Raw genomic sequence first — 15,430 nt, 5'->3', positions numbered from 1 at the left:
GAAAAACACTGTCAGATTATAACAGTGCAAGATGTTACATCCATTTATTATGGGCATAGCAGCCTGTGTTAGAAACTTACCAGTATATATATATATATATATATATATATATATATATATATATATATATATATATATATATATATATATATAGTAGGGAGGATACATTTAGTTCAAGGTGCTGTATAGAGAATGTACAAGGATTTTGATAACGTTTCTGAAAATAATTTATTTAGGGAGACGGCATGAAGATGAATAAAGACTTACCAAAATATCCTACTGAAGTCATCAATCTATTAGTCATGAATGCTCATTACATTTCAAGCAATTACATTCTCTTCACTGTGCAGTGCTAATCAGCTAACAGAAATACCCTGTGTGCCCACTAAATACACAAGCTTGTGGGGGCCCCAACATAAAACTGTGAGAAATAATTACACATGTTTGTCATGTCTTAGCAATTAACCCAATATAAGTATGAGCTGCACAAAAACCTGGAGTACATGGCTGTGTGTCAACTTCTACATGCATATGGTACAAAGACACTCGAAGGATCCTTTTCTCCACCTCTCATCTCTAAAAACGGAACGCTCAAAGGAACATATTGCAATAGAACCAGACCCTGCCTTTCTCTGGCAGCGGCCAACACTCTGAGCATGGGCCAATGAAAACACATAGTCCCCCGTCTCCACTTTTAATTGGGATATTTTAGGGCTATTAGCAGTGGAGGCTGTGTGCCTACACACAGTTCCCTAGGAAACACTATTAACCCACTGCTCCATCCTGTTGCTGCACCAGGTACTGCTGGTTAATTTTAAATTATTTTCTTTAACCAGACAAACAAGGTAAGAGAAGAAGGGTTTGACATTTTCAGCAGATGAAGAGGTTGAACTAAGACTATTGCTTCAGAACTGGAACGATGCCACCTCTAGTAAAGCTGCTGTTTTTAAGTGCGAGTTTGGAGAAGGGAACAGGCTATTTGTCTCCATGGAATGGACTATAAGCCTACACCATATGTTATGCCAGCATTGATTACAGTTTCATAAAAGCCCACCTTGTTTGGCAAACAAAGATTATCTGAAAATTTGAGGATATGCTTTGAACATTTCAATGTCCTGTCACACACCTAGTAAAGAATAACATTAAATATTTGATGAATCATATCAGAAACTACAAATTGTCAAGGTAGGATTACTGGTATCAATTACATATTGCCATCTGGTGGATGCAAAAGTAATGACGGGCAAATTAATTTATACAGACAGCAGCATTTTGACACTAAGCCAAATGTAAACTAGAGAAAGCTGAAGACTCTCACTCAAAATAAGAATCAGTGCATGTATCACTGAAAATCAGCAAATGCACAATGGGTCAATAGATTAGTTGCTGTCCATTCTGAAAAAGAAAAAACAAATACTGTACTTCAGATTTACATGGTGGGAGTTTAAATCTGCCACTGCTTGACCCTTAACCCTCAAATATAGAGTTTAAAAAATTTAATAAATGTGCTTACTATGGATTAGGGCATATGCTGTAAATGTATCTTTTAATCCAATTTTGCATGAATGTAATTGTATAAATGCATCCATTGTAACAGGACAGATTTGATTTTTATTGAAAGCATGACTATGGAGTACATCTGACAACCCAATTTTTAGTACAGGTTGGTGAATGAACATAAGCCATTCAACTATGCAAATCTTTTTTTGTAGGAGTGCCTTTGAAATTTTCGATCAGCCTTTTTCATCAGTAGATGGAGATTAAATAGCAAAACACTGATCAGTCAACCAATTCATTTTTAGTGAATTTGGAAGTGTGTTATAAATCATGGGTTTGATGAATGATCCGGGCCTCCTGGCAGACCAGGAGTTTGGCCAACATATTTTGAAAAAAATCATGATGCATGACTCATGAGTCTTAGGACAACTGACTTCTAAGTTGCCACTGTATTTAATAGTAGATCTGGTGGCTCTTTTGATATATGAACCCTTTTTTTTTCCCTTTCCTTTTTTTTTTTTTTTTTTTTTTTTACACATAGCAGATATCTGTGATGTCTGCCGACTAAAAGTTCTGTGTTGGCCTAATCTGACCACAGTACCCAATCCCAGTCAATGTGCCAACAGCATTTGGCAAAGCCCAGGCGCTTTAATTTTTTCCTCTGAAACAGTAGGGGCTTTCTTATGGCACTCCTTCCAAATAGCTTTTTGGCATGGAGGTTTTGACAAATAGCGGGGGTTTTTTTTATTTTTGAGCTGGCAAGACCTTCATAATGCAACTAATATTTTAACTGTGTACTTGCTGTCCTTCCTACCAAATTAGCGTTACTCACAAGGTGTTACATGCATTTTTTATTTGCGATTTACAATTATTACCTTCTTTTTTTTTTTAAATCGGTTATGATATAGGAAGGTGGACAGTCAGAACTGCCTGCCATACAGTTTCAATAAAGCTGGTTGTGGAAGCGTGACTAACAACATTCCTATCCAGCAAGCTGTGCTGATCAAAAGGTCAAACAAGCACACACTCCAGATGTGTGAATCTCAATTAAGTCCACACCTGCGACGGATAGGTGCAATAATTAATACATGTAATATTATTCTATTAAAATGTGGGCATAATCTTTTCGGGGAAATAAAAGCGCCATCATTCTCTTCACTATTAACAGACACTGTAATTAACTAATTTCAGAAATTCTAAGAACTAATGCAGACTTCCCCCTACCTATTTATTTATATATTTTAATACCGGCTTTGTGATGCACATCTGTAACGATCGTCTGCATTCTGCTAAATCCAAACACAATTAGAACATAATGAAGGAGAGTCTGATCTTTATTACAGATGTAATTTGACAGACACAGGATTCGGGATGGAACAACACTTTTTGTCCTTTAGTAATATGGTGTGGATTAATATTGCCCAAAATCTTATTTGAACATTACACGTGTTGAATGTCCCTTTCAAAATCAACTACATGGTAGTCTTTTTTTTTACTAAATTATGTTTTAGTTATTACCAAATTCTCTCTCTCTCTCTCTCTCTCTCTCTCTCTCTCTCTCTCTCTCTCTCTCTCTCTCTCTCTCTCTCTCTCTCACACACACACACACACACACACATGCCAAAGCTATCTAAAATGTAGCAAAATATAAAGAAAAAAATATATAGAGCATACGATTAACAACAAATTAAAAAACTAATCAAGTGAATTATACATAATTTCAGGTTAAATTTTATTATTTTCCCAATTAAAAAAGAAAGTGATACGTATAGCATAGGTATTGACATCACTCAATGTTTGCTTCTAATACTATTTGCATTGATTATATATATATATATATATATATATATATATATATATATATATATATATATATATATAATATGTTAGGTAGACTTTTCTGAAAATAATCCACGTTTTTATTTCATTGTGATGCTTGGTGTAGGTTCACAGCTCCATCTGCTGGTCATGTGAAACATGACAGTTTATATTTCAGGAAACAAAAGATCGCAGTCATTGACCTGCTAGACTGAGGAGCAGTCATTAATGTCCCATCTGAAGCAAATATGTTGGCAGGAATATAGAGAGGTAGGCCAAATGAAAATGGAGGGGTGTGACCGGGTATATAGCAATCAAGACAAAAACAATAACAGCTGGCTGGCCTCTAGCAAAGCCACACAAAAACAACACAGTCTGCCTTCTGCAGCAGCCAGGACTGAATAATCCTGAGCAATGGGGTGTCAAGCTCACAAGTAGAACGTGTATGCCTGTCCGTATTCATAGGTAATTAGAGATATCAAACTTCAAACCAGTGCATGCTATAAATGGTTTCCAAATGGTTTTTTAAAAAGCCACCAGGCACTTTCAGCAGCTTGAGAGTATCCATTCATTTAACATGGCCTTTAAAGATCCGAAGAAACAAACAAAGATATAAAAGATGAAAATGGCTGGTGACTAATATGAAGCATCCATCATTAACTTTGTGCATCTTTCCTGCATCGTCTTGCAGAAATTAATTGAGTGGCACAGAGAGGCCGGTGGACAGCCCGAGGCTAGACTGCCTCCACCGTCTGTTCCTTGTGTCTCACACAGACATGAGCCCACTAAACTGCTGATGCCAAAAACTCGCTAAGCTACTCTGTGCAAGTCCACTTCTCACTAAACAAAAGACAGGAACCTCCTTGCATCTACATTTTCATAGCAAATTAAACATTAATGTATACATCACCAACAGACCACCATTAGTACACTATATGGAAAGAGGGAGAAAATCAGCACTCACATAGAAACATGTCAAATCTGATGATTTGTCTATTCATGCAGAAATGTGCCAAGTATACCATTTTTCTTGGTTTAACCAAGTATTTTCATACTATTTGAGGATAGGCAGGCTATAGATAATCCAGTTTCTTATCCACTACAAAAAGAAAACGTACATAGTATGTAGTAAGCCACAAAAACAAATGCAGGCATTTTGGGAATTTTATTGTTTTATATACTTTATTAAAATATATACACCAGACTTCAGTTGTTATTTAAGACCAAACTAGTAAATGGGTAGTCCTCACGAACATCTATAAACAAATACCCCCAGGTGACAAAAGCCGATTTTAATATGCAGACTTATTTATGTACTCTTGTTTTTTTTATATAAAAAATAAGAAGAATTTAAATAAAAGGGAAATAAACACAGTTGGGAAAATAAATACTCCCTTCCTACCTCCACAACCATTAGGAGAGAAATCAGCAGACAGGTGTTACATATGGAGAAAACAGATTAGCTAATCATCAATGTGTGACTCACTGCAGAGATAGCAATTGCTGCTGCTCATCAACCTAGGAATGTTTATAAAGCCCAGAAGTTGAAACTGATCATTTTACAGTATCCCAAGTCTCCATATATATATATATTATTATTATTATTTTTTTGTTTTGTTTTGTTTTTTACCAGACAGCCTATAAGAATGCATTTAGCAACACCGATGCAAAACCTTTAAAAAAGACTGGAGGTGTTGAAGATCAACTAAGAAGTGGTCTTCCACAAACATGCACTGATAAAGGAACAATTGAAATTGTGCTGATATACATAGGTCACTATAGAGACGTTTGGGACAACCTGGACAGTAGGAAGGACTATTTACAAGTGAAGAGCATTCAAGACAGTTATCAGTCTTTCCACCTTCTTCCACTTTTCCAAAGTCAATAACACTCTGACTGGTCTGTCTCTACGCAGCCCCATACGCAGCAAGCTACGCTGCACTGTGTGTTCTGACACCTTTCTATCACAATCAGCATTAATTTTTTCAGCAATTTGTGCTAAAGTAGCTCTTCTGTGGGACTGGACCAGATGGGCTAGTTTTCGCTCCCCACATGCATCAATAAGCCTTGGACGTCCATGACCATGCCGTCGGTTCACTGGTTGTCCTTCCCTGGACCACTTTTGGTAAGTACTCACCACTACAGACCGGGAACACCCCACAAGAGCTGCTGTTCTGGAAATACTCTGACCCAGTCGTCTAGCCATCACAATCTGGCCTTTGTCAAAGTCACTCAGGTCTTTACGCTTGCCCATTTTTCCTGCTTTTAACACCCTGGTTTTGAGAATTTGTTTTTTTCCAAATTTGGAATTTTGGTTTTGAGAATTTGCTTTCTAATAATCACACGCTTTTATAATCAATGTTATTTAGATTCACTTGTCAGTGGTTATTATTATTATTATTGCTGAGTAGTGTAGATCATGCTTTCATATGGCCAAATAGTAATCATACAATTCAAATCAGTGATCTTAGAAAACACTGTGGCCTCAATCCAATGGAAAGCCAAACATTTTAAATGCCATGGACCTTCATTTGTTCTTTCTTCAGAATGTTAATCTGTTTGGAAATAGAGACAATAAAAAAGAGGAACATTAATACACTTGTGTAAACATACAATACAGTTATTCTATTATAGTTTGCAGCTATTGCTTTTCTTTTCTTTTCTTTTCTTTTTTAAACAACTACAGATGGAAATAAATGTTCACTTCAAGGAAAATACGGCAAATGTGTTTTCTTTGGTCTCCTTGAAACTTTATCACCTCACCATATTCACAGGGCATAATCACAGTACTATTAGAGGCACATTTTTGCCAAAACATTTAGAATAGTGCAAATAGCTAGATAAACAATTTAAGAGGACAAATTACAGAGAGTTATCCCTAAAAAGAAAGAAAAAAAAAACGTTTAATCTTCTTTTATAGCTACCTCTTTAGTCCTCTCAGTCATCTGTTTTCCTGCTGCTTTCAGCTGGTACACAAGGATTTTAGTCTGTGAAAAGAGTGCTAAATTCAGAAATGAAATTCATTTTCTCAGAATTCTACAAAGAAAACCCCATAATGACGACGTGAAAGGAGTTTGTTTGAAATCTTTGCATTTACATAATAAAAAAAGAAAAGAAAAAAAAACAAATGACGTTCAGTTTAGGAGACCGTCTTATTTTCTCTCTCTTATTTAGTATTGCTTTTTAATAAATTAAAAGTACTTCTTATCTGATTACTCAACAAAAGTCAAGTCTGCACAGTCATGGGGAAGAAATGCAAAACATAAAACAAAACTTTTCTACTGTTCACAGTCCACTATCACTCTCCACAACAGATGTCTATTCAGCATTTAGCAGAGTGGATGCACGCAAAGCAGCTGGTCCGGACGGCATATCGGGACGTGTGCTCAGAGAATGCGCTGGACAATCGACACAGGTCTTCACTGACATTTTCTGTCAATGGCCCAAGCCACGGCTCCTACATGCCTGAAGACTACAACCATCATACCAGAACCTAAGCACTCAGCTGCAGAATTCAGCTGCCCTTTTTTTATGAAGTGCTTTGATTAACTGATTCTGAAATCACCTCACAGTGGGCCTGCCACCTACACTGGACCCACACCAGTTTGCCTAAGCAGGTCGACAGAGGATGCAGTTTCCACAGCTCTTCATTCAGCCCTCAGCCACCTGGATAAAAACAACACCTACATCAGAATGCTGCATTTACTTTAGTTCTGAATTCAATAAAGTCATCCCCACTGTACTGATCACCAAGCTAAGTGACCTGGGTATCTGCACCTCCACATGCAGATGGATACTTTCTCACCAAAAGACATTAAACAGGCAAACAGGCATCAACACTCATTCTGAACACTGGCTGAGTGTTCCGAGTTCACTACTCTACTCCCTGTTCACACATGACTGTGATGAAAGTTCTATCTATCCATCTATCTGTCTGTCTCTCTTAATTGTCAGGATTATCTCTTTTTTAAAGAAATTCTTGAAGCTGGACATAAACCACAAAATAACCTACGAAACTGTCATAAAAACTTTGGATAGCAGAAAAAAGCACAAGCCTGCACACACAGTCACAGGGAGCACAGACCTTCATAAGTCAGTGTGCCAAAAAACACTGTCCTGTGTACGTCATGAGCAGTGCAACTGGTGATATTCAGACCTCATGCATTACCACGTCTGCTATTACCACGTGCGCATTCAGTCACTGAGCTCTCCTCACAAGTTTCTCGCTGGAAACATGATCTCACTTCCGCACCCACCCTACTTGTCAGATTTGGCTCCTGCTAACTTCTTTCTCTTCCAAAAAGATAAAGATCGAGCGCAAAACGATGACATTTTGACACCAATGCCGAAATCCAGCGCGAATAGCAGAAAGCGCTTGAAACAATTTGAAACTTCTAAAAACAAGAGACTCCTCCTTCAGAGCAGGGGACAAGACGGCCTTAAAGACAGCAAGGGCCAAACTGTCCCGTGCCATCAGAGAGGTGAAGCGCGCACATGCCAAAAGAATTCACGGCCACTTCCAGGACAGCGGAGACAGCCGGCGCATGTGGCAGGGCATCCAGGCGATCACAAACTACAAGACAACATCCCCTGCTGGTGACCATGACGCCTTCCTCCCAGATGCGATGAATAACTTCTACGCTTGTTTCGAGGTGCAGAACAACATGGTGGCGAGGAAGACCACCCCTTCTCCCAGTGACTAGGTGCTCTGTCTAACCACAGCTAAAGTGAGGAAAACTCTATGCAGAGTTAGCCCATGGAAGTCTGCTGGACCAGACAACATTCCTGGCAAAGTGCTCAGGGAATGTGCACAATAGCTAGCGGATGTCTTCACCGACATCTTCAACATCTCCCTGAGCAGCGTCATTGTTCCCACGTGCCTCAAGACGACGACCTTCGTTCCCTACTGTCAATGACTATCACCCTGTCGCGCTTACACCCATCATTATGAAGTGCTTTGAGAGGCTCGTCATGAGACACATCAAGACCCAGCTTTCACCCGCACTGGACCCCATGCAGTTTGCGTATCATCCAAACCGCTCCACGGACGATGCCCTCACCCACCTAAACAACAAGGACTCTTTTGTACAGACGCTGTTCATAGACTTCAGCTCAGCATTCAACACGATCATCCCTTAGCACCTGATTGAGAAGCTAAGTCTACTGGGCCTGAACACCACCTTCTGTAACTGGATCCTGAACTTCCTGACTGGGAAACCTCAGTCAGTCCGGGTCGGAAATAGCATCTCCAGCACCACCGCACTGGGGTACCTCAGGGCTCTGTGCTCAGTCCACTGCTGTTCACTCTGCTGACTTAAGACTGTGTAGCAATGCACAGCTCAAATCACATCATTAAGTTCGCGGATGACACGCCAGTGATGGGTCTCATCAGCAAGAACGATGAGTCAGCATACAGAGAGGAGGTGCAACGGTTAACAGCCTGGTGTGAAGCCAGCAACCTGTCTCTGAACATTGACAAAACTAAAGAGATGGTTGTTGACTTCAGGAGAACACAGAGTGAGCATTCTCCCCGATTATCGACGGATTCTCCGTGGAGATTGTCAAGAGCACCAAATTCCTTGGTGTTCATTTGCCGGATAACCTCACCTGGTCACTCAACACCAGCTCCATCACTTATATTTTATATATATATATATATATATATATATATATATATATATATATATATATATATATATATATATATATATATATATATATATATATTTTTTTTTTTTTTTTTTTTTTTTTTGGTGTATTAATTAGCTTTTGCACATGTTTTAATGCTGTTGCCTTTATATTTATTTACTGTACATTAATTAACATACATATATTACATGCTCTCTCTCTCTCTCTCTATATATATATATATATATATATATATATATATATATATATATTTTTTTTTTTTTTTTTTTTTTTTTTGGTGTATTAATTAGCTTTTGCACATGTTTTAATGCTGTTGCCTTTATATTTATTTACTGTACATTAATTAACATACATATATTACATGCTCTCTCTCTCTCTCTCTCTCTCTCTCTCTCTCTCTCTCTCTCTCTCTCTCTATATATATATATATATATATATATATATATATATATATATATATATACACACACTTACATATTTATCTGCACAATTTATATTATATATATATATATATATATATATATATATATATATATATATATATATATATATAAATAAGAATTGGTTTCTACAAAAGTACAATACAAGAAATAAAACAATCAATATGGTATTCAGGGACAGCAAATAATAATAATAATAATAATAATAATAATAATAATAATAATAATAATAATAATAATAATAAACCTAGTGGCCTTTATACCCCTGAAAATTAAACTTGGGCAGTTGCACATATTCAGCCCACATTCATCATTCAAATGATCACTGAACTGTTATCACATTAGTTTTGGAACACAATTATTAGATTTGAAACACAATTGATTGCACACAAATCCAAGTAACAAGTAACACAACTTTTACAATACTTGCATAAATGTACAAAATACAAATGTATGCTTCAATATAAAACAATAAATCACCCTCTTAAAGAGGGCCTACTGTTTTATTTCTCCCCTCTGAATTTAACAGGAAAAAGCATTACTGTAATATTACACAACAAATACTTTTTCCCACTGTTTAAACAATATGATTTTCATAACATTATATAATGAAGTAGGCAAATACAACACTTACTCTCTGTAATTATCAGTGAACTTGAGACACGAACAAACTCTCCACGTAAACTCTAAATCAATCCTCATCAATCGCTGCAATTTACAAACACTAGCCTCTGTATACTACTCCCCTATAGAATACTGCTCTAATACAAGTGAATATTTATCCGATTTTTGGCGTTTAATGAATTTTATATCACTTATACCTCCCAAATACACAAGCTATATAGTACCCTCACCTAAGCGAGATTTCCCCGGTGCTCTCGCGAGAATTTCTGTTCGCCGCGATCTTGACTCACTGAAACCTTAAAGCGCCAGTGTTATATTGCGATTACATGGAGTGAGTTGTCAGTTTACATACATTGTAAAAGTATTCCTCATAATTATCTCACATTATCATATTAATAATTTTGAAATAACTTGCTGTTATTACTTGCTGGTTAATAACAATAATATTGTTGCTGCAACCAGGGTTTAGGATTGAACTGGAAACACTGGAATCATACCCACTGACACATTTATTTAATAAAAATAAGTATCTAATTATATTTACAATGATAATCATAATAATCATTATTATCAAGATCAGCGACAACAAAATAAACAACAGTAGGCAGACACTGCTTGCATTGTATTGTACACTTTGGTGGAATAAAAACGCTGAACAAATCAAACAATCAAAGTGATAAAAGGTGCTTCATGAAAACAACAACACAATAATTGTGGACATGTGGTCATGGATATGCAACTACAGCAGGACAACCTGGAAATGGTAAGCAGCACGTCCTTTAATGACTTATTAGTCTCTATTTTTCTAAGAGATATCTCTGATTATAAGTGTAACTTGCAAACCCAGTTACTGTGATATGAGATAGTTTGTAGTGTCACAGATGTAGGTTGTAAGAAGTTCAAAACTACAGGATAAGTTAGTGTATGATCAATTAACAGTGGTATTGTAATTGAAGAGATATTCTGTTGCTATGCTGCATTTTAGCATATGCTTTTAATGATTTAAGTGATGGTCATAAGCGTTTCTCCCTCACTTCACATTTTTCTTTTATCAAAAGGTCCACAGTCATTTAAAACACATCTGAGGCAGTTAAGCAGCTAGAATATCTGACAACTACTCTGTGCTTGCTTTTTGTTTCTCACAATTTTATCAACATAATATGCAAAAGCACTTCTCCTTATAGTGTCCAGGTTACAGCCCAATACACTCTCAAGACCAACAAAGTCAAATTTTTTTCCATCTAAGCAGTTTACGAGGAACAATTGTGAACTGTCGACTTCTGCCCTCTGAAGTTCCTCAGCACATTGGGCTCGAAGCCCATCCAGAATTTCAGTCTCAGAACAGCACAAATCTTTCTGAGCTTGCAAATGACAGTCAGTCTTTGTCTGGACAAAGGTGTACAGCTTTCGTAACTTTTGAACAACTCTTGCAAGGTCTATGTGGTGTGCCTTCTTCCACTCTGTCACAATAAGCACATAGAAATCAAAATGGTCCAAAGATTCTGTCATACTCTCCAATGAGTTTAGTATAATGTTCTCTATACCAGACACAGCCCAAAATCTGACATTTGGGTACTGAGGACTTGTTGCTGGCATTTCAGTAAGTACTGAACAAAAGGTATCATCCTGTTGTCTTATTAGACAATTCAGAAGAGTAGTTACTCCAGATCCTGTCTCCCCTAAAATAGCCACATCAAGCTGAAAGTGATCTAGAGCCTCCAATGAACTTGTCAGTGTTTCAGTTCCATTTGAAACATCAAAACATCTGCAGAAATCTTTTAGGTCCAATACCTCCTTTTCATTGATTTTTCCACTCTGCAGCGCATGTAGCTTCATGGTCCTGATGTGTGCAGGTGTGTGAGAGAGAGACAAAAAGAAATTAATTAGTTGTCTAGATTTTGCATGTGCCGTATAATTTCTTTAAGTGGGTTTTTTGTTTCTTAAATGCAATAAAATAAATAAATAAAAAATACTCACCTTTGTTTTCTTCCATCTCCACTGAACAAATTCACCAGGAAAAGAGCAAAAACTTTTTTTTTGAGTTCTGGAACCTCTTCTTTAAAGGTGTCCATAAGTTTCTGCATTTCATAGTTGTGTGTGTTATGGGCTGATACTAAGAAGATATGGGGGTGCAGGTTTTTCTCTTCTAAATATTTTAAGCTTTCATCTCTCATTTCACTTAAAACGCCAGTTTCTGTAAAGTTATGTTTTCTACTTTGTGCACGCAGATCACTGTCTACTTTTGTTCTAATAACATAAAAAGGCTTGTTTTGTTTATGTATTTCATCAATCAGAAGCATGTTGTTTTCTCTAAATCGTTCAGATATCACTACAAAAAACATGTCATAGAGGTTGAAGTTCATTGTCTCTACATAACTCTTAGATGTAAAAGAGGGTGTACCCATTCCTGGTAGATCCCACAGTCTCACTTGGGAACAATTCGGATGTTGATACACTGCAGGTTTCATTGTGGTCTCCACAACTCCTGTTGGTGCAGCACCTTTAGCATCAGCTTCCAGTCCAAGCAGAGCATTGATGAGTGTAGATTTTCCTGAGCCAGAATCTCCTGTCACAGCAACATCCAACTTGAATTGATCATACACTTTCAGCAAAGTCATAAACTGTCGAGGGATATTCTCTAGTTTTGTAGACTGGATTGCCTCAATGATTTTGTTGATGTATTCCTCTGGGATCTTTTGTGGTACTGTAAATCTTTTTGGGAATGAAATGAAGAGAGTTTCATTAGAATCTGAATTGCATAAACTATAATGATTGATTCATCCTTTGATTGATTAATAGTTGGTTCACAGTGATGAGGATGGACAAGATTAGAAATGAGTTTATTAAAGGGACAGTGCATGTAGGACATTTTGGGGAACAAAGAGAGGCCCGATTGAGATAGTTGGAACATGTGCAGAGGAGGGACATGAGGTATATCTGTAGGAGAATTCTGAGAATGGAGCGACCAGAAAGGAGGAAAAGAGGAAGGTCAAAGAGGAGGTTCATGGATGTGGTGAAGGAAGACATGCAGGTAGTTGGTTTGAAAGAGGCAAATGTAGAGGACAGTGGGGTAAGGAGACAGATGAGACTGTTGTGGCAACCCCTAATAGAAGAAGTCGAAAGAAGAAGAAGAAGAAGAAGAGTTGGCCAATATACACTGGTTTGCTAGAATTTTAAATATACGTGAATTCTATGTATAGGATTAGTCCTTTTCATGGGATGCAAATACCACACAAGTAGCACTTTGTTTGTATATAATCACTGACCTTACCTCTTTATATTTATTTTCCCTACTTATTACTGCAGTTGCGAGTAGGGAATTACAAAATTAATTTAAACTTAAATTAGATTGATAAAAAAAAATAATCACTAACCTAAAGAAAGTTAATCTTTTTTTTTAATTGGGTGGTCAGCATGGCGTTTAGCAAGGAAATGTTGGTGAATGTTCCCTGGGAATTTTAGAGAATCTGCCACAGCTTTTTTGTTGTTGTTTGTTTGTTTATGTAAACAATTGTTTTATTCAAAAAAAATAATGCAGAGGTCATTCATACAAATTACACTACAGTCAGCAGGAGAATTTTAGGCGTTATATGAACAAATAATCGCTGGTTTTACTTACAGCAAAAAGGAAGAAAAAAAAAACTACCTCAAAACCCAATGTTAATAATTGAATAAAGATAATTGGATAAGAAAAGCACAAAGAAAAGTGCTACTCACCCAATTTTTTCCATTTTGCCTGAGATTGAAAGTGAAACCAAACACCGGTCGTTTTAGTGCATCATTAAGAGAGAAGCCTTTTAATATACTATTAGAACCATTATTTTATTGAGAAAGTGTTACTTTTATCATATAAACCTATAGTCGTTTGCCGAACAACATGTAAACCTACTGAATCCCCTTTGGACGTCGACTGAATGACGCTTTTGTGACTCCCGACGTAAAAATGTGAAAACACCCTTTTGCTCCTCCCCTTGTAAGTTCACGCTCACGTCACGTAAACACCGAAAACTATTCCGACGGCGTATTAGGGCCACTATGGGGAGAAAAAAAAAGAAATAAAAAGAAATAAAACAAATAAACAAACAAACAAAAAAATACTGAAATGGGAGGGGCAGGGAATTTCCGAGTTTCGAACTCGAAATTTTCGAGAAAACAAAAAAAAATCTAAACTTCGCTGCTCTTGCAGCATATCAAGCATATCAAGATATTCAGCATATAACAGCATACCAAGATATACGATACAACTATGTGCTTCCAACTTGGTGACGACAATTTGGGCAAGGCACACATGTGGGTGTGATGGTTAGGTGTTTGGAACATACTATGTTTATTAGCCTGGTGTGCCATACATGGAAAAACAGTGACATTTAAATATAAATGTTTAATACAAATATCAGATATAACTGTCCGAATGCATGTGGTGTCAACCAAAATGAACAGTATTTTAAATAGCATGAAACTAGAGCCTCCTAAATTATAGAACATCTCTTAGTACTGCTATATAAGCAGATTTCTCCACCCTCATAGAAAATCTTCTCCCATTAGGGGTCGCCACAGCGGATCATCCGTCTCCATACCACCCTGTCCTCTACATCTGCCACTTTTACACCAACTACCTGCATGCCTTCCCTCACCACATCCATAAACCTCCTCCTTGGCCTTTCTCTTTTCCTCCTACCTGGTGGCTCCATTCTCAGCATTCTTCTACCAATATAATTCATGTCCCTCCTCTGCACATGTCCAAATCATCTCAATCTCGCCTTCCTCACCTTGTCACCAAAACATCCTACATGCGCTGTCCCTCTAATAAACTCATTTCTAATCTTGTCCATCCTCGTCACTCCCAACAAAAACCTTAACATCTTCAGCTCTGCTACCTCCAGCTCCACCTCCTGTCTTTTACTCAATGCCACTGTCTCTAATCCATACAACATTGCAGGTCTCACCACAGTCCTATAAACTTTCCCTTTCATTCTTGCAGATACCCTTCTATCACAAATCACTCCTGCCACTCTTCTTCACCCACTCCACCCTGCCTGCACTCTTTTCTTTACTTCTCTAACACACTCTCCATTACTTTGCACTGTTGACCCAAGGTACCTGAACTCCTCCACATTCTCCACCTCTTCTCCCTGTAACCGCGACACTCCACTGCCCTCCCTCTCATTCACACACATGTACTCTGTCTTACTTCTACTGACTTTCATTCCCCTTCTCTCCAGCGTGTACCTCCACCCCTCCAGGCTCTTCTCAACCTGCTCACTACTCTCACCACAAATCACAATATCATCCGCAAATATCATAGTCCAGGGAGACTCCTGTCTGACCTCGTCCGTCAACCTGTCCATCACCACTGCAAACAGGAAAGGGCTCAGGGCTGATCCTTGATACAGTCCAACCTT

The 15,430-nt window shown here is 37.6% G+C and overlaps 2 protein-coding genes across 6 annotated transcripts in view; one reads left to right on the top strand and one right to left on the bottom strand.

Moving 5' to 3' along the window:
• rdh12l (retinol dehydrogenase 12, like) overlaps nt 1-15,430 on the top strand; it is a 127,161-nt gene that overhangs the window by 17,916 nt on the left and 93,815 nt on the right. The gene's annotated exons all lie outside the window — the stretch shown is intronic.
• irgq1 (immunity-related GTPase family, q1) lies at nt 5,049-14,000 on the bottom strand. 5 transcript variants are annotated; one of them, XM_083551626.1, is made up of 6 exons: nt 13,746-14,000; nt 12,006-12,740; nt 10,039-11,868; nt 6,881-6,981; nt 6,240-6,316; nt 5,049-5,870 (listed from the first exon to the last, which is right to left on the bottom strand). In XM_083551626.1, exons 1-3 carry the CDS (start codon nt 13,757-13,759, stop codon nt 11,127-11,129), a joined length of 1,491 nt encoding a protein of 496 aa, XP_083407752.1. In that variant the 5' UTR covers nt 13,760-14,000; the 3' UTR covers nt 5,049-5,870; nt 6,240-6,316; nt 6,881-6,981; nt 10,039-11,126. The 5 variants fall into 5 exon arrangements, with proteins under 5 accessions (XP_083407752.1, XP_083407754.1, XP_083407753.1 ...); XM_083551628.1 differs by having other exon boundaries at nt 10,259-11,868; XM_083551627.1 differs by lacking the exon at nt 6,881-6,981.

Source organism: Silurus aristotelis (genome assembly GCF_946808225.1).
Source record: "Silurus aristotelis genome assembly, chromosome: 1".
NCBI classification, from domain to species: Eukaryota; Metazoa; Chordata; class Actinopteri; order Siluriformes; family Siluridae; genus Silurus; species Silurus aristotelis.
Note: the sequence above shows the minus strand (reverse complement) of the source record. Positions and strands in the feature narration are given on the sequence as shown.

Bases quoted from the DNA above. Each gene is read 5' to 3' on its own strand.
- irgq1 (XM_083551626.1), bottom strand. The intron at 11,869-12,005 runs GTGAGTATTTTT...TGCACACATCAG, and splicing joins GGAGATGGAAGAAAACAAAG to GACCATGAAGCTACATGCGC.